Source organism: Eulemur rufifrons, chromosome 9 (assembly GCF_041146395.1).
Source record: "Eulemur rufifrons isolate Redbay chromosome 9, OSU_ERuf_1, whole genome shotgun sequence".
Lineage (NCBI taxonomy): Eukaryota > Metazoa > Chordata > Mammalia > Primates > Lemuridae > Eulemur > Eulemur rufifrons.
Window position 1 is genome coordinate 32,269,022 of NC_090991.1, and position 27,441 is coordinate 32,296,462.

The following is a 27,441-nucleotide window of genomic DNA, read 5'->3' on the forward strand; positions in this document are numbered from 1 at the left end:
AGACATAGACCCTCTCTGATCCTCAGTTTCTTCATTTTTAAAAGGAGTGAGCCAGCCTCAGTTTTCTCTAAAGCCCCTTCTAGGACTAAGACTCTATGAGATGCAGGATTGGTATCCATTCAGCAAATACTTGCCAAGATCACCTCTGACCAAATTCCATGACAGGCACCAGGATATGATGATGGAGATGTTTACCCAAAAGTAAAGATAGACACAAAAGAGAACAGTTTCAGAGTAGCGCGGTGCTTGAATGTGAGCTGTATAGTCATAGGAACTGGGCACGATACCAGCTCTACCGCTGCCTTGAGCAAATAATCTCAGAGGCTTGGTGTGCCTGTGACTCGAATGGAGAAAAGGGCCCTAACTCTTGGGATTTTTTGAGAATTAAAACTCTGAAATATTTCTGCTGCCATCATCTGTGGCACACAAAAAGCATTCAACAAGTGATGATGACTAACTTTGACAATGATATTCAGCACCCATAGGACTGCATTGGTTGTCTGTGGTTTGTCTGTTCTGATCATCCAGTACCCATGTAGTTTTCATCATTTTGGTTGTAAAATATTTTAAACTTTGGTAAGTCAGCGTTCTCGCCGGAGACAGAGTCAATAGGATATAGGCATAGATATATAAGAGGCGATTTATTGTCAGAATTGACTCACTTGATTATGGAGGCCAAGAAGTCCCACAGTCTGCAAGCTGGAGAACCAAGGCAGCTGCTGGTGTAATTCCAAGTCCAAGGCCAACGGCCTGAGAACTATAAGGGTGGGAAAGTATTGGCTGGTGTAAGTCCCAGAGTCCAAAATCTGAAGGCTCAAGAACCAGGGAAGGTCTCCTATCCGAAAGCAGGAAAAGATGAATGTCCCAGCTCAAGAAGAGAGAGAAAATTCCACCTTCTTCCACCCGTCTGCGCTGTCCAGGTCCTCAGCAGGTTGGATGGTGCCTGCCCACACTGCTGAGGACAGACCTCCTTTACTCAGTCTGCTGATTCTAATGCTCATCTCTTCCTGAAATACCCTCACAGACACACCCAGAAATAATGTTTTACCAGCTAGCTTGGATCCCTTTGCCCAGTCAAGTTGACAGATAAAATTAACCACCACAAACTTACCTCCTGAATGAGAGTGCCATGGGAACAGACAAACCACAATTGGTGCTCAGAGTCAGTGGTTCATGGAAAGTGTCCCAGAAAAGATGAGGCCAGAGCTGAGCTGTGAGGTCAAAAGAGGTGGCAAGGCCTTGTCTGTCTCCACCTTGCCCTCCTCAGCAGCCAGAGAGATCTTTCAAACATGCAGATCAGATCAATTGATTTTTTCCCTTAATACCAATGACTTCCTGATGTATTTGGCATAAAATCTAAGTTCCTCACCATGGTCTACAAAGGCCTGCATGAGCTGTCCCATCTAGAGCCACCTTCATCCTTTTCCCACCCATTCTCAGCTCCTTGTCCCTACCTTGGGCTCTTTGCACAGGCTGAGCTCTCTGCGAGCATCATGTAGGATTTCCCCACGCCTGGTCTCTCTTGGCCCTTAGAACTCGGCTCAGATGTGACCACCCCAGCGAGGCCTTCACCAAAGACACTACTGGATGTTGCTCCCACTTCTGCACCCTGCCCCATTCTTTCCACTACCACCTTTCACTTTGAAAGCCACAATCTTGTTTCATTTCCTTCAAAGCTATCCTTGCTGTTATCCAAAACTATCTCTAGGAGAGCAAAGAGTTTATCAGTCTTATTCCAAATGGCCTCAGCACATGGTTGGCCCTTAAATAGTTTTTAAGGAAACGAATCCCAGGCACATAGGACCACAAAGGATTGAGGTGAGGCAGAGTTTCTGGGATGAGAATACAAGGTTCAAGCTAGCGACACACAAGGACGAGTCACCTCAGGTCATGGAGGACTTAAAGAATGCCCTGGCTTGTGGCACCTGCCGTGTCTGAGCATCCTGAAAAGGCCAATGAAATGTTTATTTCTTCCTCTAAGATCACCATTTACGTCTTGCATTTCCAGAAAGCTTCTCTAGGAGACACCTGTCTAAAATTAATAAAAAACCAAGGTTATAAAATAATTTTTAGTCATCCAGGTTTAGCTCTTTCACATGGTAATTCCAACTAACCTAGCAGAGGCCCTCGGGCACCTCCTAAATGAATAGTTGAACTTGGTATTTAATTAGCATGTCATGATTAGCCCAAAGAGTTTGCTCTCATAAGAAGTTTCAATGTTGTCCCTGTAGTTTTGGTCGCATGGGCGCACTGGGCTCAGATGGTTGAACGATCCTTCATTGATCACTGATTTCGTGTCACACACCCTGATTACCCTGCATGAGCCCCAAAGTTGGGGCTCAGTTAAACTACAGCTTAGGGCCCACCCAGGTTATTCAAAATTCTGACTTTGTAGGGGTTTTGGTTTAAAAGTGATACCTGTAAATGGCAAGAAGTAATCCCTAGGCATCACTTTTGGGACCCACCTGCCAATCTGATACTCTCTCCCTAGCATGATGTCATTTGCACAGTGCTGCTCCAAGCCCAAATTCATGGTAGGACAAGCAGTGAGCCCTCTTCCCCCAGACCCACACATGTGCGAGCGGTTGGGGTACTGGGTTGGCACCACTGAGCCCGGCGGCAGAGAAACAAAGGCAATAGCTGCAGGAACTGTGATCACCACCAACAGGGACCTAGGGGATGGTGGCAGGGAAGTGGCACTTTTTCATGGTTAAGCCCTGCTGTCGGTGCATCAACTGCTGCAGGCCCCAGGTTATCTTTCCCTCTTCCCTTTAATCCCCACATTGTGCCGCTGGCTCTTGGGCTCTTCCGATGCTTCTGGATGTTCTGGGGCCTGGGGGGGATCTCCTGGTGCCTCCTCACCACACACACTATAAACTGCAAAGCCCTGTGGAGCACATCTCTGCCTTAACAGCCACTGCCAGAAATAACACCTTCCCCGCCCCCCACCTCTAGCCTCTTCCTGCTCTGATCTGCCCTCTTACGGTCCACGATGATTATCTCACTCCCCTGCTCCAAGCCCTTCTGTCACTGATATCCCAGATCACCTAGGATTGAGACTCAGCCTGTCTTCCAACGTATGTGAGGCACATGACCCTTAACCCAGCCAAACGGAACCAGAGAAGGGGTGGACACACAAAACAGGGCTCTGCTTACCAGCCCACAGTGTTTGCTAAAGCAGCGCTCCTCCAACTTTAATGTGCATTCGAATCACTGGGAATCTGTTGGAATGCAGATCTCGATTCAGGATGTCTGGGCTGGGACTCTGTATTCTGCATGTCTAACAAGCTCCCAGCTGCTGTGCCTGGTCTCCAGACCACACAATGAGTAGCGGAGCATGGTTATCTCATTAACATCCCATTAGGAGCCCAGGAAGAGAAGGCTGTCTTCAGAATAGCTTTATTTTAAGAATATATTAATAGTACAAAATAACTGTATTGGTGGGTCACAAGGTCAATTTCATATGGTTCAACCTAACACAACAGGCAGTCCATCAGGCAACTCCTCATAGACACGAAAGCTTGCAGTATCAGAATGCTAGCCAATTCACCTTGGAACAAAGAGGAGGCAGGACTCCAGAACAAAATTCTAAATGCGGTAATTTAAGCTTAAAGCAGAACATGGCCTCAGCCGTATACTCACCAGTCCCTTCCACACAGCCACAGGGCCCTGAGAGAATCCCACCCTTGGGGGCAGCCCAGGGCGCCGGAGACTTCTTCCTGCCTTTTCCTGGCTTGCAAGTTGGAAGGAAGGATCCCACCCCTGGGTTGTGTTTCACGTCCCTCCGCTGGTGTTCAGCACATCCCTGCAACTTCAAGGCATGTCTTGAAGCACTGGCATGTCCCCAGGTGGTTTTATAGGTTACCTGGATCAGTGGGAAGATCTTGGCAGATGGCAGGATGTGTTTTGCTCTCATGGAGAAGCTTACTCGACACTGGGAGGGAGGAGTGTTGGGTGCGTAGGAATCCTACAGCTCCTGGTTCTTCTACATGGCAATGCTTCTCCACTGCAGAAAGTCCTGGTTGTGCGGGAGAACAAGGCAGAGGGGGAGTTGATAAGCAAAGGACTGATGAAGTTCCGAGACCCTACCTGTGGCTGCCGTCTGAGTGGGCACTGGGGGGATATTGAGGCTCCTTGCCTATGTTCCACTGGTTCTCAGCCCCAGCTTCCCTCTAGATGCAGAGCTTTTATTATATACCAAGGCCTGGTTCGCACCCCAAATTGATTAAATCAGAATTGGAGGGGGCATAGGTGGGCTGTAACAGCACCCAGGTGATTTGGATACCCAGGGAAGGTTGCAAACCACTGTATTAGAGATAGTTCTCTCAAAGTTCAAAGGAAAACAACTTTTTTGATCATTGTCTTTCTCAATTTCTAAAACTTCAACCTTCTTTTTTAAATGCAACACAGGCTATTGGCAATAACGAATACTTTTGCATACTTTTAGAGTCACAAATCACTTTTACATGTTCTACGTTATTAGATTCTCAAATCAGCTTGTGGAAAACACTAACACCATTACAGAAAGACATATGATATGCTTGCTGTGACATTGTTTATCAAAGACCCAAAAAAATGGAAACAACTTGAAAGCCAGTGAGAGGATGGTTAAATATGTTTTAGGGCATTCATGCAGTGGAGAATTCTATGGCTATTAATATTAAGACGACTTAGGGAGATCTATATGCATTGGCTTAGAAAGACAGTCACAAACTGTTCTTAAATTTTAAAAAATCAACTTCAGAATAATAATTAGTAATGGTTCCTTTTCTAAACCCTATGTGTGTAATGCAGGTGTGGATTTATAAGCACAAAAGAATATATGGACGGATATATACTACACTGTTAATGGTTATATGCTTGGGCTAGAATTAGATAAAGGTGGAGAAGGCTATCACTTTTTTTTTTTACTTACATATTTTTAAGTTATTACAAAAATTATACTTCCATACTATTTTAAAACCACAGCCCTGAGATAAATTCCAATGATAGATCGTCACACCCATTTTCCAGAGAAAGCAACTGATTCTCAGTGATGTGGGGTAACTTGGTCATGTGGCTAAATATTGATGGAGCATTACTTTGAACGTGTATGCTCTGATTCACCATAATAAAAAAAGTTTTAAAAATTAAGTAACAGAGGGAAAATCAAGTTCACTGGAGCCCTAGTCCAGGAGGAGGGCTGGACAGATATACCACTGACCCTTGTTGAATGAGGAAGAAGCGAAGTCCTGTACAACCAGATGCCAGCGCAGGCTGGTGCTTGGGTGCCGGAGCCATCAGCTCTCTTTCCATCAGAACCACTGCATCTTGCAGGCTGGCCGGTCTGCTCTCAGAGTCACCAGGCTGACCCAGAACCTAAGAGCTCCCTGCTTGCCCCGAGGCTGCGGGGAAGACTTACTGGCTGCCAGTGGCAGCAGGGAAAATACCTCCGCCCCTGCAGGGCAGCTCTAGTCCTAATAAGGAAAACTCACGATGCGCACACTTTCGGGGAAATGTCCTGGGACAGAGCCAGAGCCAGATGGGCACTGAGCATGTTAAAAGTATGCTTGTTACCAGAAAACATTTGCAAATATGTATGGGTATTTTTCTATGCGTGTCTGTCTATATGTGCGTGCTCATGCATTTCACACACGCGCTTACATATCCCTTTGACATCCCTTCCATGAAAAAATTGTCTTCCCAACCGTTTTTCAACATACTTTGCAGTTCACCCTTATGTAGGGGCAGATGCTACGCCTCACACCTTTTAATGCTGGATTGTTGTTCTTTTTCTTGTTTTTCCCTCCTGCCAGGTGCAGCTCATCCACTATAACCATGAGCTATACACAAATGTCACAGAAGCTGCAAAGAGTCCAAATGGATTGGTGGTAGTTTCTATATTTATAAAAGTAAGTCTCTTGCATTCCTTCATTTTTCTCTTCCCACCATCCCCACCCCACTTAGAATATGATTTTACAGTCTCTGTTGGAGCTAGAAATATGGAAAGAGGTGATGTCCATGCCTAAGCAAAGCTGCAGGGTGGTGACTTTTATGTAGAGGAGATTTATGAAAAATGAGGTCTCCTGCAGTGAGATACACAAACAATGGGCTCCCCTTCAGAGCCTCAGCGCCCGAGGACTCAGGCAGCTTCTGTCCTGGAAAGAAAAAGGGATGCTGGATCCAGGGACAGGATTCAGGTCCCGCCTAATGCAGTTAGGACCACAAGGATGTAGAAGGGGAGGGGTGGCCCACACGTGCCCTCCAGGATTAAAGTCCTGTTCATCACTCAGCTGCCCTGTGAGGCGAGATGTCCCTCCCCTCTAGGCACTAAAAATCTGCTTCCAGCTGCCCCACAATTGCTCTGAGTGATACCTTCCCCCCTCACTCGCATGCTCCCTTGTGAGCATCTCGGGCAAAATAGGGCAGAGGTCACTCACGCTACCTTTATTTTTTTGACCTTGAGGGGTATTTTTATTTCAAAATATTAAGGGGGTACAAATGCTGTGGGTTACATGGATTGCTTTTGTAATGTTTGTGTCCCAGCTATGGGTGTGCCTGCCACCCGAATGGCACAGCCAAGGGGTACATGGTACCCATTACGCAGGTCTACGAACTAAAAGTAGAACTACCATTTGATCCAGCAATCCCACACCATTAGGGATTTACCCAAAGGAAAAGAAGACTTTTCCTCAAGAAGACACACCCCCTCATTGACTTTATGACATCCTAGGGAGGCTGCGCATCTCCTAACAGTCAACAGCAGCATAAAAATCTCCAGCCAAGTAACTTCCAATGTGTTAAAAATATAATTATAGTCATAATTACCTTTGACATTTTGGCAGATGGAGAGTGAAGAAGATATGTAATTATTTTTAAAAATAGGGGAAAAAAGGCAATGTGTGGCAATTCCAAAAGTTGGCAGTCACTGTGCTAGCCCCAGGAGAAGTTTTGACCAAATCATTGGACAAAGCACTCCAACCAGAACTTGGAATCTGATAAAGATGCTCAATAGAACCCAGCATTGGCCTCCAGGGAGTTCTAACAGAGCTCTCATGATGCCATCATCCATCGTTACTCAGGAGAATGTACCTGGGGCACCCCATGGTCCTACTCCCTCCCAGAAAGCATCCCTTGTGCAATAGGTGCTTAGCCCGGCCTGGACATCCTCTCCAGATCACAGGCCCCCCTCCTCACTCCCTCACCAGGTCAGCTCAGAGCTATACCCTAGGCAGAGGTGTCCATGACATGCTGCCCGCCCCAGGCCCCCAACCCCAAACTCTTTGCTAATAACAAACTAGAAGAGATGATATTTGGCCAGAGAAGCAGATTTTTAGGCTTCCATGCTTTCTTGGCACTGGACAGCTCAAAGGAAATTGGCCCTAGCATGGATCCTCCTGTTCCCTTCTCTGTATCTCTTGGCATCATCACAAACTCTGGAATAATAGATTCCTGGATGCCAGGCACTGTGAAATGTACTTGATATCTATTTTATCTTTTAACCCTAATAGTTATGGTCTGGGGAGGAACACGGTCCAGAGAACCTTTGGCATTCCACCCAAGTTCCTGTGGCTCATCACAGCCCAGCCAGGAGAGGGATCCAGGTCCCGCCCAACTTTAATACTCATGACCTTAGTGCCCGCCCCTCTGTATGCCTCTCCCACAGAGCTGGGAGAAAGCAACTGAGGGAAGAGGAGAGAAAACAGCATTTCAAAACTTCCTCCCACCCCCCTGCTACCCAAAAGCACAGGGCAAATTCCTGTATCCCTAGTCCAGCCTCAATTATGACATTGATAACAAATTAGTGCCTTCAACCTTCACCATGCTTATTGGTGTGAAGCTTGCAGATACAGCACAATATTGTCACTAGTGTCCAGGAGTGCACCTCCCCCTGCAACTTTCCCGGTGCGAACCCTTCCATGAGTAACTCCCACAGGCCAACCTAACAGGAGCTTTGAGCAAAGTCAGGAACTAAGTCAGTGGATGCCATCGTGGAGGCGCGGGCACATTACAGCGGGCAGAGTGATGGATGCCCAGCTCCCTTAACACTGAACTACTGGTGTGTTTCACAAGGTCTTGCAGAAATGTTCGCTCCCCCCGAGACCACAATTAACAGCCAGGGTTTCCAGGTCCTGGCTGCTTCCCTGCAGGCTGTGGGGAGGCACTTATGCCTTAGACCCTGAGGTCAGCGAAGGGCTGACAACTCGCTCCTACATTTTCTCAGGCCAGCTTGGCCAGATTTCAAAATAAGCCACAGTATTTCTATCTTTGTTCCACAGGACCACCTCCCAGATAATCAACTCCACAGTGAGGTGTCCAAGCTGTGACTTACCGTTCCCCCATCTCAAAACACTACAGACCAGTGACCTGCTAGATGCTGGGACCCAGAAGTGACATGAGCAAAGCCCGGCGTCTCTAAGGGTGCACAGCCTCTTCGGTTGTCCTCCCTTCCTCTGATCTCTCTGCTGCCCCTTCCCAGCTTCCTGCAGGGAAGGCAGGAACAGGAGATGAGAAGCCCCACATCGAAGTGGCTTAGCTGCAAAGATATCTCCCTGGCCAAAACTGAGACATAGAAAAGTTGGAGTTATTGGCTGAAAGAGGACACTTGATTATCTGTGGGTTTTATTAATCTCTGTCCTCCGCTAATTCCCCTCCTTCCCCTGACCACAGGGAACAAGGATTTGGCTGTAATCGCTGCTCAATCACACACCATTAACTTCCCACTTAAGCTCACTTATACCAAGTACATATTTTATCCTCTCACCCACGCAGCCAACACACTAGAGCCCACAAATCATCTGTGTGCACTTTGGAAATTTTTCAATTATTGTTAATCAGCTCAAAAGAGTCTGCTTCCAACATTAGCGCTGCCCAGATTCACCAGGTACCAGGACCCCAAGGCACCCAGATTCCTGATCTGCCACCACAGTGTATTTTTGGCCATCCTTGTTTCGTGGGGTGCATCGGCACAAACAGGAAGCTTCCAATGGCCAAAGACGGTATCAGCGTAGAAGCTGAATTTAGCCCTGAAGTTTCCAGGGAGCAACAGTGTTGGATTTGGAACTCTTCTCCATTTTGGAGTACACTCTTACCTCCATGGGGCATTGTCACTCCCCAAGCTCCCCTCGGTCTATGTGTCACCACAGCGCACCCAGGAAACTGTGCAGAAAGAGAGACAGATGGAGGGAAAATAAACAGTCTGTGCTTTCTCCAAGCTAAAATTACCTGTTGCTTATCTAATAATAATAATCATCTGCTGCAATTTTTCCAACCCTCAGAATAAATCAGATTTAAAATGTTGATGTGTCACAACATCCGATTAGCTGCTGAGGCATAAATTGCAGAGCAGAGCTAAGCAAGGTAGGAGAGAAATGACTAGAATAAAAAAGGTACCTCGGAAGGAAAGGCTGAGTTTTGAAAATAAGGGGGTTAAGAAAACCCCGTTTCTTATGTGGGGCCACATCACAATTTCATAAATGGTGGTTCCTTGGGATAAGCCCCTTAAAGCTTGGCTGCTTCTCCCAAAGGAAGAATTTGGAGATACAAAGACATGGGCATGAAATGGGAGCTGATCCCTGAACATCTGGTACAGTGTTTGGCCTGCTTAAAACCCTTGGATGGCTCCCCATTCCCACAGAATAAAGTTTAAATGTCCTAACATGACATTTGAAGCCTGACATGGGCTTGCCCCGGCCCACCTCTCTGAGCTCACCTCCCATGCTTCCCCACACCCTCAGCTCCAACTACGCTCAAAGACTTGCGTGAGTGTGTCTACATCTCCCTCCCCCGTGTCTGTGTATGTACAGATCCTTTGTATGGAATGTTTTTCTTTGACCTTCCTCTTTCTCCCTACTGTATCATCAAAATGCTTTGTTAACTTCTAGCCATCCTCCCTGATCCAGCTCGTGCCTCCATTCCCAGATTCCCCAGGGGGTAGGTGGTCGTCCTCTAATAGCATCACGCCCATGACTCTGTCAATGGCACTCTCCACACTAGACTAGAACCATTTGTTTACTTGCCTCTCTTCCTTCTCTAGACTGGGCTTTCCTTGAGAGTTGTTGGGTCTGTGTCTGAATTTCCAGCCATCATGGCATCTGGCACGTGGCAGGCACTCAGTAAATAGGAACGCGTGAGCGAGTGCCTGGGGACGGTGTTTATCCTGGGAGAGGGACGCCCAGTCATTAATATTTTCTTTTCTCCTCTAGGTTTCTGATTCATCAAACCCATTTCTTAATCGAATGCTCAACAGAGATACTATCACAAGAATAACATATAAAAGTAAGTTTGGTTCAATTTCTTGTACAGCAACTGTTCTATAAAGGTTAGTCCTGCCTGAAGGCAGGAAGCCACAACTGACGATCTCAGGGGGCCTCTTTCGGCTTCATGATCCTGTAATTCTGTAGAAAGTCACTCTAGAGAGTCAGGGTTGGCTAAAAAGCAGCTCATTTCAAACCAAAGTCCTGGGGCTGTGTTTGTCATCCATGCCTGTCTAAGGCAATGATGATGATGGTGGTCGTCCTTATCCCATGGATTGGTAATGAGCTGGGGGACTCTGATGGCTGACAAACTCTACCATCTCAGCTGGCCACAGCTGCAGCTTTGCCAATGATGTGATTGAAAAAGCACTCACCAGGGACTGTGGATCCAACCTCAACACTTACAGAGTCCTCAGCTGGACCAAGTCTCTCTCTCTGTAGCTGGGTCTCCCTTCTAGGCCGAGACAGGATGGCATCTTTCTTCATCCACCTGTGTGAGTCACTGGTCTAGAGGACTCTGTCTGGCTTCCCTGAGTTTACGGGGTGTTTTATGCCCAGACTCCTCCAGCAGAGAAGAGAGAACTGGGGAAAGTACATGAGGTAGCACATACCCAGAGAGGAAAGAAATCAGTCCAAGGAAAGGGTTTGTTTTTACCAAATTAGGAAATTAGGATTCAAGTGTTGACCTTGTCCTTCATCAGAGCTTCCTCCCCTGGACAGTAAAAAAGTTAAGCTTCAGGTTTCTAAAGTCCTTCTAGGTCTAGGATTCTGAATCAAGCAAGAGGTCGGATAAAGATGCTCACAGAAGTGAACAACAGCGTGCAAACTTTCCCGCACCACGCCCTTCACCGAGCTAGGAGCTCGCTGTCTCTGACACTTCTGTCTCCAGTGCTGATGTGAAGACGACAGAGTGAAGGGGTACAGGTCTCACCTTGGACTGCTCGAGGGAGAGTATGGAGAGCCTGTCCCTCATTCTTTTGCTTATTCATTCAACAAACATTTCCTGCACACCTGCCCCAGGGCAGGCACCAGGTGAGACTCCAGCCCTAGCCACAAGGTGCTCGCTGCCACGTCCCTCCCCTCTGAAGAGGTTGGGAGGCTGGTGGGCATGAGGAAGGAACCTGGAGCACCACACCCCACGTAGACCGACATCTCCCAGAAGAACGAAGTCGCCTCCAAGCACACTGTGCCTTCCTCATCAGTATGCCTGTGGCACCCTCTCTAATAACCCACTTAGACTGCTCAGCTAATGGAGATATTGCTGCCTTGTGTGTAAATAGCACATTTATTACTGCCCATAAAACAGTATTATTCTTTTAACTTTTTTGATTAAAAAAGCATGAAAATTAAATAAAATGTTTTCAAATAATCTTGGATTTGCAATTTAGAGACCATGAAAAGCCGTGAGATTGTGTTAAGCCCCAACATGCAATCTAACAGATTGCCAGGTGTGGAGTCAATCATCAGTGGGACTTTCCTCCCCACTCCGCCCCCGTTGCTGGTCTGATTAATATTAAGTGATGTGGCCACCACCCAGGGAGGAAGGAAAACAAAGCATTCCAGGCAGGGGAAGCAGCATGCACGAAACTTGGAGAGCACTGAAGGACAGTGAGGAGGCAAAGGGAGCAACTGTCTTCCTGAGCTCTTCATGCCAGTGCCTGGGAGGAAGCACACCCAGTGAGCACTGGCTATGGCCGGGGTGAATGGAGGGATAAATGGCCACGCCCCGGAGCAGGGACAGAGCGGAGGGAGATCTTGAGCCATGCCAAGGAGTTTTGCAGAAGGCAGGCAGGCACATTGGAAGAAACACGCTCACCACCTCTGCAGATGCAGACAAAAGAGAGGAGGAGCATCCTCTTTCCCTCGGACCCTCTCTTCCTCGGTGCCTGTCATGGCCAAGGGACAATAAAAAGGGAACCAAAGTAAGATAAAGAGCCCCTGGGCTGCATGGGGAGAGGTAACTGCTTTAGGCCCCCTAATAACAAGAATTTTGTGCTCTTACAATTCAGCAAGGAATAATGGAGGTGTCCCCTGTAGTAACCTTTGTCACATACCTGAAGGGAACAATACTGCAGAGATAATGATGCCCCATCCATGGGAATGGCCTCAGCACTGCTGTGCCCAGGACACTGTGTCAGAGAGGGAGCAATTGGCTCAGCAGGAAGCCACAGCACTCTTTCAGCCAGCTCAAGTGCCCTGAGACAGTGAAGCTGGGCCAGGTAGCAAGGAGGGGAGTCTGAAACTGGAGTCATTCCCTAGGACACAACCAGTGGTTGGGACACACAAGCCTCGAAGTCCTTGCTGCAAGTGGCAGCAGGTTATGCTGACATTAGTCCATGAATTCCAGTCCAGATGAATGGCACCTGTGAGGGTATGCCACTTCCATACTTCTAAGTGAAAAACAGAGAAATCAACCCTCCTGCACCCACTGACACTTTAACCGCATTACTAAGAGACACCTGACCTTCACCCCTACCCACTCTCCCAGCCAGCCCATGCTACTGCTGCCACCAGAATGACACTCCGGCATAGCTTCAGTTTGCCCTGCTCACCTAAATGCAGTACCCACTCTGTGATGTGCTGAGCATCAGGAATATGGAGGTGATGCTAGCGGAGCATGTTCCACACTTTGGAGTCTGCTCTCCTGGGGGCACCTTACCTAGTGCGCACAAACTCCTTCAGAGCAGGGACAATTGCTGTCTCCTGTGTACAGATGAGAAAACCAAGGCTCCAAGAAGTGAAGTCATTTGACCAAGGACACACATCTAGTAAGCAGCTATATAAGTCAGCAATTTCTGCATCATAAGCAACCATTCAACAATGAGTGTTGATTTCTCACTTCTGTATCTGTGGTTGGGTCGAGGTGGCTCTGCTTCCAGCTGCAGGTCTGCAAGTTGACTCCAGCAGCTGCTCAGCTTTCCATGGCTCCCATTTTTCTAGTATCAAGAGGGTATCCAGGGCAACCGCTTCTCATGGTGGAGGTCAGAAATGCGTGATGAGGCCTTAAGTCATATCACGTAACTTACACACTCACTCCTGTCCACTTTCCACTAGCCAAAGCAAGTCACATGCCCAAGCCCAACATCAAAATCCTCCCAAGAAAGTGTGGGTGGGGAGGGAGTAGACACTTCCTGAACAGTAGTGTGTTTCCATTGTGGCAGAGCAAGGATTCATACATAGTTCCTTCCTATAATGCTTTCTCCCTAAGGAGCAAGGAAAGCTTAGCTCTGAGGCCTTAAAACTAATTTTAACATAGATACTTTTCACATGCCATGAAACTTGTCAGCATGTTCTTCTCCAAGTCCAACTTTGAAGAGCCATGTCTTTGCTTTTTGCATTTCCTTCCCATTGAAAGGGAAATATACTGACCACAAAACTTGTGGTAACTTTGACAGTACAGGTTCATCCTGGCATAAGCTGTGTGTGACTACTGGCTGCCTCTAGGCATGGGACCTCCAGTAGATATCAGTGTCATCCAAAGGTACACAGTGGCGTTGCCATTATTGACATACATAGGCACCAGAGAAGGCACAGAAATTGGTTCTAGATAAGTCAATCTTCTCTAAGTCTTCCCTTTGGAGGGCATGGTAATGAGAAGCCAGTCTAAGACTTTAAGCAGAGTGACATGATCTGCTGAGGAAAGAATCACTAGGTGTTGGCAATTGGTTGAGAATAGACTACAGAAGGGCAGAGCTGACCATGGGAGAGGGTTGCAGCAATCCAAATGATGAGATGATGGCATTGATCATGACCAGGCTAATGGGGAGAGGTGGTAAAAAATGATTGGGTATACTTTGATGGAAAAGCCAAGACATTTCTTGATAGGTCTGATGTGTGATGTTAGAGGAAGAGAGGACATAAGGATGACTGCAAGACATTTCCATCAACTGAGATGGGGAACATTGTGGATGAGGCATATTTGTGGGTGGAAAGGGGATCAGAAGTTTTGAACATGTTGAGCTTCAGATATCTATTAGGCATGCAAGAAGAGGTGTGGAGTAGGCAGTTGGATGTATGAGTCTGGATTTCAGGAGAGAGAACTGAAGATATAAATGTGGACGACACTGGCATCCAGATGGCATTTAAACTTGGGTGAAATCATGGGAGTGAGAACAAATAGAGAAGAGAGGCAGGAAAAAACCTCACTTTGGAAAGAGCAACTCAAATCTCCACGACTGAGGATCGAAAAGCACTTCTAAAGATAGCTTGAAAAGCCAACCCTGGAGGAAGCTCCTGCATGGCTGTCTCATCGGCTAGCTGAGCAGGTGAGGGAGAACGTTCCTGGAGGCGCAGAGGCAAAATTGGTACAAAATGGCAGCTGGGACAGACACAGTCCATTTGCTTGGCTTGTAAGATTGGGCACAGAATGGATGACCAGGAAAACAGGGAATTGTGCAAGAACGTTCTTTTGAGCCAGTTAAGAAAATCAATGCCAGAGAATCCATAAGAGAAGGAAAGGAGGAGGCTCTTTCCAAGAGGACTGGGAATTTTGGAAGCCAAATGCCATGGCTGCGAAGGCCACCGTACTCAGGAGAGGCAAGTGCGTTCTAGCGAAGAGAGATGGAACAATGCAGATCTACAAAGTAGAGCTGCTCTTCTGGCTCTGCCACTTCCTCTGTTGTGTGACTCCAGGCAAGCTTCTTAATAGCTCTGAGAGACAGTAAGATGAGGATATTGAGACTGATAGTGAGAGGGCTGCAGAGTGAATAAAGCAAGGTAATGAGTCAGTTGCCTGGACAATAACTGGTATAAACTAGGTACAGAATCCACGTGTATTCCTGAGTTGTCCTCAGGTGCGTGGCTGTCAAATCCAGCATTCTGAAAGGCAGGAAGCAGGTCACCATGATGCCAAATAAAAATTATATCAAAGGTGAATACAATATAGAACACACAGGCAACAGAATTTGCTTACTTAAAATGAAGCCCAGTCCTATGTTTGCATCCACGCAGTGGATGATAATGACTTAATGAGGTTCTACTACTTTCCTTGGAAGCTTAGCTATCATACGTCTGGATCAGACTTACAGAACACTCTGACTGCCCAGGACCAACAGTGGAAAAGACCAGCCTGAATTAATTTCAGGCCGAATTTAGAAAGTCTTCTAAAGAAAATCCATTTTATTAAATTCCCCTTCAACAGATCGAGGGTCAAGACTGCAATCATGACATTGAAGAATAGATTTTCTGAATGGATTTTCTGGAGGAGATATTGGTGGTTTACTTGCAGCGTTTTAATTTTTTAATGCAGGATATTGGAATAATGCTAATATCCTTCTGTTTTCCCTGTGTTCGTTAATTAGCATTAATTAACAGAACCCCGATTACATAAAAGGTAACATTGTTGTCATTTTAGTATCCACTTGATTTCATGGAGACGGCGTTATTTTTTTAAAAAGAGATTTTATACTACTTTTGAGTGGCAAAACTAGTGACTAATGGAGTGCAAAGAGCACTTAAATGGGTAAGAGGGAGTAGTTATGAGGACATTGCATATAAATGAGCACTTTCTTCCAACGTCCTGGGACAGTGTAGTATTTCAGTAGCTTCATTTTCCTTCCATTTCATGTGCCCCATTCATGTCACAGATAGTAAATACGACGGTGAGCGTCAGTCCAATGAGAATCCAAAGGCTCGCAAACTCCAAATTTAAAAAGGTAGGGCTGTCATCTTCATATATTTTCTCTAAAGCAAATACAGGCGTTTGAGGGAGACCTTTTAAACATGGTGTTTTGACACGTGGCACATGCCTCTTAAAGCACCTTTTTCAGTCTCACCTGTTTATAACTTTGCTTTAGGCCTCTCCAACCTTTCAGCTAAAAGATGAATGAGTAGGCAAAGACAGCCCAACTTGGAACTGCCCGATACTTCTCAGTTCTTCGAGAAGTGTTTTCTGTGCTGTTCTTCGGAAGGATGCGGTGTAAAATGTGATGAAACATCACCAAGGGGTTTAAGGACATTGCTCCCGGGGCCTTTCTCTGTGCTTAATTGAACTTGCACATCAAAGACACGGCTTTGGAAATGCAGCACACACCACGCCCCACGTTGCAATCTAAGTAGTCACTCACGGCAGCAAGGAACGGAAAGAGAGCAGATTACCGCCATGAATCCCATTCTCAGGGCCCCTTTATTCATTTGTTTTTTATCTAAAACAAAAAATCATATTACGCTATGCCTTTTTTCATTTCGGTTGAATTTGCCTCAGATTACAAGAGGAAATGTCATTCTCTATGAGAAAATTGCCAAATAGTTCCCTATTGATCAGGAACAAGTCCAGTATTGATCTCTGAAACTGCTGTGCCTTTTTCTCGCTGGAATAGTTCTCTTCGAACGCAACTTCGTAAGCAGGAAGCGGGGGCAATGTTGAGTCTCAGTGGTCCGCGTGAGTGAGCACGATGCATTTACCAGAACCTGCCATGGAAGCTCAGACTAAGGGAAAGATTCCCCACCATGCGGTCCTAGGCATTTCATCATAACGTGCTTCTCTTTAAAAACAGAAAAAGCCAACTTGGGAGTTGTAACCATGACTAAGAACTCAGTATAAGATAAATCACAGATGCAGCAAGAATATGTCATCAAATCAAAGGTACAGCTGTCAATTTCTGCAGTCATTTGAGAGAATAAAATTGGGCTATAAACCATACACAAATAGTCTACACTTATTGATTATCCAAGGGGTCTTTCTATACTATAAGATATAGCCAACACATAAAAATTACAACACCGTCATATCCAAAAATTGCCCTAAGATAAATTTAGCTATATAAGCTTGAAAGCTGTTTTTGTTGAAACATGTTGAAAGATGTTTTTGGATCTATAGGATTTTTTTATTACCTGAAGATGCAATTATCCAGAACTGTCTGGTGCCCCCAAGAAAGAGGTTACATGACTCATCCAGAAAGGAATAGTAAGTTACTGGCAAAGCCACAGTTAGGACTTAGACTGCATTAAGACTCTTGAAGACTAGGGCTTTGCCCTCTATAAGCTATTTTCTCATATGACAGGTAGATAAGTGAGAAAGAGAGAGAGAACCTTTTTAGAAAACTATCCATGAAAATTTATTTGAACTTCTGCCATCACTTCCTTGTAATAAATATCCTTAAAGCAAGCAGAGACATGCATGATCACCCTATTGGCCTCTGAGCTGTACCCAAAACTTGTGTCTCTTTGTTCACAAACAACTCTGACCTTCTCTAGATCTTTGCCATCCTCACTAATGAATACAGCCTTGTGAGTTTAGAGAGGGGAATCTACCTTCCAGTGCATTTCTTCTCAGTTTCCTTTCTGTCTACAACACCCAGATGGTAACACTGACATGCACAAAACAATGTTTTGTTTTGTTTTGTTGCTGGCCACTGCATGGACAAGATAGTTTGTGAGTAGTAATTAGTTTCTGCCCTGGTTTAGCCATGGAAAACACCCCAGTGTGCCTTGATACTAGGGCTGAAAACGTCTGAGTTTACCTGTATTCTTTCCTTGGATTCCACTGCCCTCTGTCTTACCAAACACACCAAGCAAGCTTCAATGGAGAAGAAAGAAGATGCAAAAAAGGAGCCTGTGGTTCTCAAATCCCAATACCAAAAAAAAAAAAAAAAAAAAAAACCACCACTAACTTAATGATAGCCTTTGAAGCAACATGACGAACCACAGGGACAAATGGTACATGTTAAACACACACTGGCTTCAGCAACGTAAATATGAAGGTACAGGTGTGTTTAGTGTAGAAGCATGCCACTGCCTTATGGAGATGGAAACAGGGCAAGCAGTGTCCCCCTGATATGCTGGGTGTGATGTATATGGGGAAGACGGCAGGCAGTGTGCATTTAAGCTAATGGTACTGACCGGAGCCTCAGAGATGTTTCCACATCACCTGCTAGATGCTGCTGCCTCTTCCTCCCTGGGTGTCTGCCCCTCACTGCCAGCAGGTAGAGCTTCTGGGTAGAAACCATTTCATTCATTCATTCAACCAGTGTTTACTGAGTACCCACTATGTGGCGGACCCCATGTTGGGACTTGGGGTTCGGAGATAAAAGATGCAAACCCTTCCCCTGAAGGCTCACAGCTTAGTGACGACAGTCAAATAGGAAAATAATTATTGGCAAGCTAATTCAGTAAGCCTAGTGAAAGAGGAGGGTGGTAGCCCAGCTGGGAAAGCCAGGGAGTCCTCAAAGACAACAGCAGTGGCTCTCCCAGAAGGTGGGGCAAGGACACTCCAGGTAGAGAGGAAATGACCTCAATAGTAACCAGCACTGCGGAGTACTTACCTGATCTGCACCTTGCGCTAGGCACTTGAAAAGCATGATCCCATTTGTTCCTCAAACAACCCTGTGAGGCAAGTACTCCAGCCATCTGCATAGTGCAGATATGGAAACTGAGGCTCAGCTGGGTACCTATGGGTCCAAGGTCACGTGGACAGTGAGCAGCAAGGTCAGCACTCAAACCCTGGTCTGAGTCCAAAGCTCTCACTCCTCACACTGGGTCTTTCCAAGTTCCATAGTGTGAGGATATAAAAAGAGCAAAAGATAAAGTATGAGCATGAAAAAGATTAAGGGGAAGAAGTGGGGAATGAGGAGCTCAGTAGGGCAGAAGCTGCCTGTGTCCTCAGGTGACTCTCAAACCTCCCAATGGAAGTGGACGAAGAGCAATGTCCTGGCTGGATAGAGTGGACTACAGCGGATAGAGTCTGGGGTGTCAGCACTACAGTGTTTGGGAGACACCTTGTCATCCTGCTGTGTGGGATAAATCCAGGAGCATAACCTTTTCCCTCTTGTTCCAGCCTTCATCCCCCTCCCCCAATCCTTTACCTCAAATGTGGCTGCAACACAGAGGCTGGTTATAGTTTCAGAGCCACATAAATGTTCTTTTTTTTTTTGTTTACTCCAGCCATGCCTGAATGCCTCTCCTTCTACTGCCTCCTTCATTCTCTCCTCCCCACCGCCCCAGATAAAATAAAGTACAATAATAACAGCACGCTAGAGTACCCACTGTGCTCTTCGTGCAAGCTTGGTTAAACAAATCACATTGACCTTTAATAAAACTGTGCCGAATGCTTCCTTCTCTCATTCACTATGTTAATCTTCAGGTCAAACCACCGTCAGAGCAAGCCTCATTAAGTGCAAATCTGATCATGCTACTCCCCGGCTTCAAACCCTTCAGTGGTTCGGCACTGCCTCCAGGAGGAAGCCCAAACTCCCAACGGTGCAGAGGCAGACCTTCAGGTGTGGCCTGTGCTGACCCCAGCAGCCACATCTCTCACGATGTCCCTCCCCCTTCATCTCCACGTCCCCCTGCATCTCATACTCCGGCCGTCCCCAGGTACACGCTGATCTGCTGTTTCCTCGCCTCTTTCTCAACCATGGCTCTGTCTAATGGTGCCCTTGACATCCTGCCCCCTGCCAGCCACACATCGATCACCTCCCGTTGTTTAAGATGCAGTTCAGGGCAGCTCCTCCATTCATCCTGTCCTGAGTCCTCCCCACCCCAGGCAGAACTGACACAGCCTCTCTCTGGGCCCAGTGCAGATTTATGTCACCATTTCTGTGACGCCTGTATTCGCTTCATTATGTCCTGTTCACCTATACCTGGCTTAGTACCTGAAACATACTGGGGGCTTAAGAAACAGAGACAAATATGAATACCTGATGTAAACATACTGTGTTGGCCCATGGTCCAGCTCCCAAGGACTATAGCATCAGCGTGTGCTCTGGGCACTGTGGCTTTGTCATGGCAGCATCTGACCACACAGGCCAGGGCCCAGACTCAGCTCAGCCATATTCCAGTTACTACTTCTCTGTTGAGCTGAGTATGTCCTGGTTCCTTAGGGTTTTGACGGAAAGGAGAAACATTTCAATGGGCAGTGGAACAAAGTCCTTCCTCTTAGGGTTGGTCTCCAAATCCAGTTCGCCCAAGCTCTCTTGCACGGACAGAGCCCTGGAGGGCTTCCGTAACCCCATCAGGGCAAGTAGGAGGCCGGGAGGGACAGTTTTGAATGGAGCAGGAAAAATGGTGGTTTTATTTACATCATTCCAAACCACTGGTCCAGTCGATTTGTTCATAATTTAATTGACAGGCAAAGGAACACTGAAGTTAAACTTCCCTTGACAAAGATAGCTCTTATGAGAGAAAGCTGAATGAGCAACTTCTGGAGGATAAAATGGAGGTGAGGGATCTTTGCCCAGGAAAATAGATTAGCAGCATTAATACGTAGGTAAATACAGCCTGGTCAAGGTGCACTTGTCACCTGACATCATAGCCTACATGTATTTATTTTGCCATTTGCTGTCTATCTCTCCAACTACAATGAAAGAAGGCACTGCATCTATCTTGTTTATTGCCCTATCCTCAGAGCCTAACCCTGTGTCCAGCATAAAGGGATGCTTAGTGAGTATTTGTTGAATGAATGAATGACCTTGGTCTGGAGGTCAAGGGAACAGAGTTCCAGTTCCCACTCTGCAGTCACCAGCTAGCTCTGTGACCTTGGGCAGGTTACTTTGCCTCTCTGATCTCTAGTTTCTTGTCAGTGAGGATATTGCTATCTGCCTGACCCATCTCACTGGATCACTGTGAGGTTGCAGCTATATGAAAATGTCCTCCTTTACCATTATATGTGCACAATGCTGACCTTGAAAGATCACATCAACCACTGAAGAGTTAGTCCTTTCCCACTGGGAGTTAGACACAAGGATGAGAGAACCTATATGAAATCCAGGGGTGCTGGGAAGCCAGTCTTATCCCTCTGCCAGCCACAGGTTGGTTCCCTGCCATGTGTTCTCTAGGAATCCTAGACTGGCCATGGTGGAGGGTGCTCATGGCACACCAGGGGATGAAATACTGGAGACATACATCTGGAATCACTGGGGCACAGGGAGCAATCGAAGGCATGGATGTAGATGGGCTACCCTCGGATGAGAGCACAGAGAAAAGAAGAGATCTTTGGATGATCCTTGGGGAACTGAATCACCAAGAGAAGCGGGTGGAAGATCAGGAGGCAACAACACAACCTGAGAAGGAATGTACAGAAAAATAGAAATTCTAATTATGGTGTTTTAGAAGCCAGAAGCAGCAGCTAGAAGAAAGGAAGAGAGATCATGGGGTGAGAAGGAGGATGAGAGATTCATGGCAATGTATCCAGTTTTTTTTAATATTTTAATTTATTGAGATTTGAAAACTATTACTATTTCATAAAAATATAACCAATGTGTTGAGTTAAAAAAATTAAAAGGAAATATACCAAAATGCTAATAGTAATTGTTTTAGATAATTGGAATTGTTATTTTCTTTTCTCTTTTTTTTGATAAAATCTAATATGTACTTTTGTCATTTTATTAGTGACAAAGTCATATTTATATTTAATAATAAAAGATATGAGCATAAATACCTCAAACAGATGTAAGAGAAAAGGCTATCCACATGGGCAGGAAAGAGAAAAGATTCGCAAAAAATGAAATCAATTGTTAAACCATTAGATCTCATGGTAGGATTTGTCCCAACTTGTATTTCTTTTTAGAAGTATTTTCTTAATGTTTTTTTAATAAAACAATGTTAATAAATAAGAACAGTGACCAGGTAACTTCAACAAGTCCTGAAGCCTTTAATTGCCCATTTCATTATACCTGTAATGCCTGGGGGTTGGGGGTCCAGGTCTCAGGGACCATACCAAGGACTCTTCAAACAATCTTTGTGGGAGACCATCACTCAAAGTTCCCCAATAGTCAGTGCCCCATCCTGTGGGAGGAGATCAGCCATAACCATGTGACTTCTTTGGCTACCAACATGTAAGCAGAAGCGACACATGCCACTCCTGGGATGGAAGCTTTAGGAGCCAACATACGTTTCACCATGCTTGCTTTTCCTTTCTGTCACTGTGATTCACACAGGCCCAGACAGCAGCTGTCTAAGAGCCTAGGTCCCAAAGTATGTGAGCAAGAAATAAACCTTTGTCACTTAACATGATTGATGAGATGATGGATGTGCTAATTACCCCAATCTGATCACTATACATTGTATGTATCGAAACATCACTATGTACCCACTGAATATGTACAATTATTGTTTGTCAATTAAAAATAAATAAAATAACTGATATCTGGGGGGATGGGGAGCCGTTTGTCACTGCAGCCTATCCTGACAGTACAGTCTTCCAGGTACTGTCTTCTGGAATTCAAAAAGAAAAAATATATACATCAGCAATACCAGCAATTTCTTAGGAAACCTAATTCTTAAGTCTTTCTTATTTTCTTCTCCAGATGATGCATATTTACTACAGGGACTTAATATAGAGGAACTATACCCGGAGACCTCTAGTTTCATTACTTACGATGGGTCGATGACTATCCCACCCTGCTATGAGACAGCAAGTTGGATAATAATGAACAAACCTGTCTATATAACCAGGATGCAGGTGAGTTGCTCTGTGGTCCTTTAGCTAATGGGGAGGAATGATGTGAAAAATCACTAGGTTTGTGGAGTGCATGCTGTATTGGTTTCCCAGGACCACTATAACAAAGTACCACAAACCGATTGGCTTAAACAACAGAAACTTCCTGCCTCACAGTTCTGGAGGATAAAAGTCCAACATCAAGGTGTTGGCAGGGTTGGTTCCTTCTGAGGGATGTGAGGAAGACTCTGTTCCGTGCCTCCCCCCTAGCTTCTGGTGGCAATCTCTGGTGGTCCTTGGCTTGTAGAAGCATCACTGCAATCTCTACTTTTATCTTTATGTAGCATTCTCCCTGTGTCTGAGTCTCTGTGTCCAAATTTCACCACTTTGTAAGGATACCAGTTACATTGGATTAGAGCTCACCCCAATAATCTTAACTTCACTAATGACATCTGCAATGACCATTTCCAAATAAAGTCACATTCTGAAGTGAGGTACTGGGGGTTACCAGTGCCTTCAGCTTGTGAATTCAGGGGATCCACAATTCACCCCATACACCTGTGTTTATAGAGCCAGCATCTGAAAGGCCTAGCATGCACTAATTCGAGAAACATCCTATCTGAGTGAGGAAAGACAGCAAGGTGAGCTCTCAGACTGTGTCCTACAGCCATAGTGTTCAACAAGCAAATGAGCCAAGTGGAGGATGTGGTCAAACATGTTTGAAAAAGTTGGGTATAGAAAAGTTAAATAGATTTCATTGTTGAGGGATTTCTCAGGGTCTTTTTAAGTGAGAACACAAGTGTCCCTCTCCAAGAGGAGGTGATATGATATGTAGTATTTCACAAACGCATTTGAACATGGAATTTTTTTGGTATCCTCTTCCAGGGTTAGTATTCCTCAGATCTGTCCTCCTGCGCCAGCTTTGCAAAATGGCTCATTGGACACGTTAGGACTGTCACCCCACTTCTGTGAAATGAAAACCCCTCCCTTATTTATAATGAGAGGGTAGTCACATGAGTTTGTTCCAGCTCCAACACTCTATGGGTGTGCAAGTCTATACATACATATGGGAAAAGACGAGTGAGAACAACAGAAGCCTACCTCCTTAACAGGACACATGCTCACAGCCCAGCAATTTCAAGTCCTTCATTCTCTCTGTATTGATTGGGACTCCTTGAATGACAAGCAACAGTAACCATTCCCCCCCACCCCCCAGATAGCTTAAGCTTAGAAAAAGGATTTATTCGAGAGCTACGAGGGTGTCTTATGCAATTCAAAATCAGGAACTCACTGGAATCAGGATCCCAGAAGCCCTTTCTCTCTGCTTTGCTCTTCTTGTAACTGCACGTTTGCTTCATTCTTCCCTCCTGCTAGAGACCAACTGCTTTCTCTCCGCTGTCCCAGGACAGGACGTGGCTGCTAAACATTATAGTCCAGCTACCTGGCCCTGATACTCACAAAAAAGGAACCAGATTGGTCCAGCTTCGTTTAGCTCTGTCCCCTGGACCACTTGCTATGGTCTCTAGGTGATACCATGAGAGAGTCAGGGAATGATTGAACCACAGGGTGTCAGAGAAAGAAGGACCCCTGGAGAACACATAGCCAGACTACTTCTTTTAACAGATGGCTCATTTGAGGGTGAGAAAGAGTAAATGACTTGTTTAGAGGCATATGTGGGCTAGTGAGCTAGAAGCAAGGCTCACTCCGTGCGTGGAGGCATGAGTAGGCCTTCAGCTCAACTGAACCCATGGGAAAAGGCATTCTGTGGGGCTCGTGCCCTTTCCCAGACAGTGGTACCACCTGACCTGGCCACAGCCTACTTGGTCTTTCTTCTTCCCTGGTGCATTTAAGAGGATAGTTGGATCTCACAGCTACTTCTCTCTCCTCAGATGCATTCCTTGCGCCTGCTCAGCCAGAATCAGCCATCTCAGATCTTTCTGAGCATGAGCGACAACTTCAGGCCTGTGCAGCCACTCAACAACCGCTGCATCCGCACCAACATCAACTTCAGTTTACAGGGGAAGGACTGTCCGAACAACCGGGCCCAGAAGCTGCAGTATAGAGGTGGGTGCCGTGCCTCTGCGAGCAGAGGACCCAGGCCAGAGCTCAGTCTTCTGATTACTCCTGTTCTTAAAGGCCTGGTGTCATCTCCCATGATAGGAATCATGACTATAAATGACAATAAGAACACTATTTACATGGTGCTTTTTTCTGTTGGTAAAGCCCATGCACCATATATAGAAGATGATGATAAAGGTTTAAAGGTTTGATATATGTGATATAGATAATCTATGTAAATGATGACATCTATATATACATATATGTAGATATCTATATATTAATGTACAAAGGTTTAAGAGTTTGATATATGCAATATAGATATTTACATGAATGAAGATATCTGTATATATACATATAGATGTCTAATATAAAGGTTTAAAGATTTGCTATATGTGATGTAGGTGTCTATATGAAGTTACCTATATCTATACATAGATATCTACATATATGAGAGTTACAATATGTGCTATAGGTATCTATATCACATATATCAAATCTTTAAACCACCTCTGGTTCAGGCAAGACAGTCTTTTTTATTGTCATTTTCAGAAAAGCCCAGAAAGGCTGATTTTTCCCAAGGTTATCTGTTAGAACAAGACAGCAAGAAGCATTAGAGCTTTTAGTTATGTGCAAGATAGACCACCTTTCCCCTAGAAGGTGAACAGAATACTCTAAATGCCAGGCCATTAGGATCCAATGAGGTAATGTGTGGGAACCTATCTTTGTGCAGTGCTGTGTCCCTAGAAATGATTATTATGCCCACTAAAGGGGACATTTAAGAGGACTTGTGTGTCCTGCAACTCACCGGTCCACATCCAGCCCTCTCTCCTCCCTTCCTCACACTAATGATCTGTTGATCATCATGGCAAACCCTCACTGTAGAAAGGATGTTGGAGGCAGCACAGGGTCTGGAGATGCCCTGGACTGGGAATCAGGACACCCGAGTTCCCAGCCTGGCTCTAACAAGCTGTGCAAACTCAGTCAAATCACTTATCCCTCCAGACCTGGTTTCTTCATGACGGTCCCTATCCCACCCACTTCTTGTTGCCTGAGGCAGATGAGTGCCTGGGTGGAGAAGCCCTTTGCGGCAGTAACATGATCCCCAAACGTGGGAGCTGTACCTGTTACCACACAGCTTTCAGAAGCAGCCTCCCCCGCTGCCCCCGAGTCCCCCACTTCTCTCCTACTTCCTTCATGTCCTTGTCTTTCTTCTCTCTCTCTCAGACCCACGCACAGAGTGCCCAAACTATACATTGTCTGCTCCCTTCCAGCCAGAACCACCAGAAAAATAAATGCCCACCTCATTCATTGATTCTACTCTTTATTCAACATCCATGTATTGTGCACCTCCTGTGTGCCAGGCACTGAGCTGGGTGATGGGGAGACAGTGGTAATGAAGACAGATGTGACCTCCTAGCCATACAGAGCTTACAGTCCAGACTAGGAGTTGGCACACTTTCTGCAAAGGGCCCGAGAGTAGATAGTTTAGGCTTTAAGGCCATACAGACTCTGTTTCATTCGTTTACATATCATCTAGGGCTTTAAACGATATGTAAATCAATGGGTGTGGCTGTGTTCCAATAAAATTTAATTTACAAAAACAGGTAGCATGCTGCATTTGGTCTGTGGGCTGTTGTTTGCCTGTCCCTGGTCTAAAGCAGTGTCACCCACTCTTTGTGATGATGGGAACGTTCTATATCTGCATTGTCCAACACAACAGCTACTCACCATAAACGGCTATTGAACATTTGAAATGTGACTAGTACAATGATGCAGCTACCTTTTTAATTTTAATTAATTTAGGTTTATGGTAGGCAGTGTGGGTAGTGGCCACCATATTGGACAGCAGAGGCCTAGGAGTTCATGGAAAATTCGAAGGGGGTAGTGTTGGGATGCACAGAAACAAACAGGCATTTATAAAACTGCCCCGCCCCCTTTGGAGGAATTCCCCCCAAAATTTCGTGCAAATTAATTCAATGTGGCTGTTTTGTGCTATGTGTGTATGTGTGTGGTTTTTCTCTTTCTCCCTCTCTTTCCAGTAAATGAATGGCTACTCAAGTAGAGAACAAAGCCGAGAAGAATGCCACCTCAGTGAAATGCTACAACTGTGAATTGACGTAACCTAGAATGTCCCCCCTTCTTGCTTCTCTCTCCTTCCTCCCCCCCAAGCCTCGTTCACTCTTTGGATTGGCCCTTTCTTCATTAAAAGTGTCCACAAAACCATGGCAGAGGAATACATCCCTTACACACACTCACAAACACTTTCACATACATACACACACATGCAAACATACCTACACACATATACACACTCATACAACCTCCGTGATGGGAAGTCAAGTTTCAGAAACAAAAGGCTCATTCATAAAAGGTCTTAGAAGAAAATAACCTGTTAACCTGATTACAATTTTGATACTGTTTTCCTGAACTAATAAACCTACTCAATGAGACTTTTCAGCCTTTGTACATACACAATTCTTCCAAAAGAGAGAGAGGAGAAAACAGCTCTGACAGCATCAAACGGACTTTGCATCACGTAATCTCAGATAGTGTCCTAAGACCCTCTGAGGGTGCTGGCAACAGGGGAGCCAGGACAAAGCTGACCAAGGACACTTATTTCTAGATGATGATTCTTCTGTTTACTCAACAATTTAAAAAGAAAAACAAAAAAGGACAGACATTGAAGAGCTACACATTGTGTATATATATCACCACAGACTATAAAGAAATGGAATTATTTCCCTCTTTGTCACATATCTGTAGTAGGATTTG

At 45.5% G+C, this 27,441-nt stretch overlaps 1 protein-coding gene across 1 annotated transcript in view; it reads left to right on the forward strand.

The window, feature by feature from the left end:
• Window positions 1–26,738, forward strand: part of CA10 (carbonic anhydrase 10) — a 281,812-nt gene extending 255,074 nt beyond the window's left edge. The window contains exons 3-7 of the mRNA XM_069481166.1: window positions 5,796–5,891; window positions 10,185–10,257; window positions 22,478–22,632; window positions 24,498–24,672; window positions 26,709–26,738. Of these exons, the coding sequence (XP_069337267.1) occupies window positions 5,796–5,891; window positions 10,185–10,257; window positions 22,478–22,632; window positions 24,498–24,672; window positions 26,709–26,731 (522 nt within the window). The 3' untranslated portion in view covers window positions 26,732–26,738. The remainder of the gene's footprint in view (window positions 1–5,795; window positions 5,892–10,184; window positions 10,258–22,477; window positions 22,633–24,497; window positions 24,673–26,708) is intronic.
• Window positions 26,739–27,441: the final 703 nt, after the last annotated feature.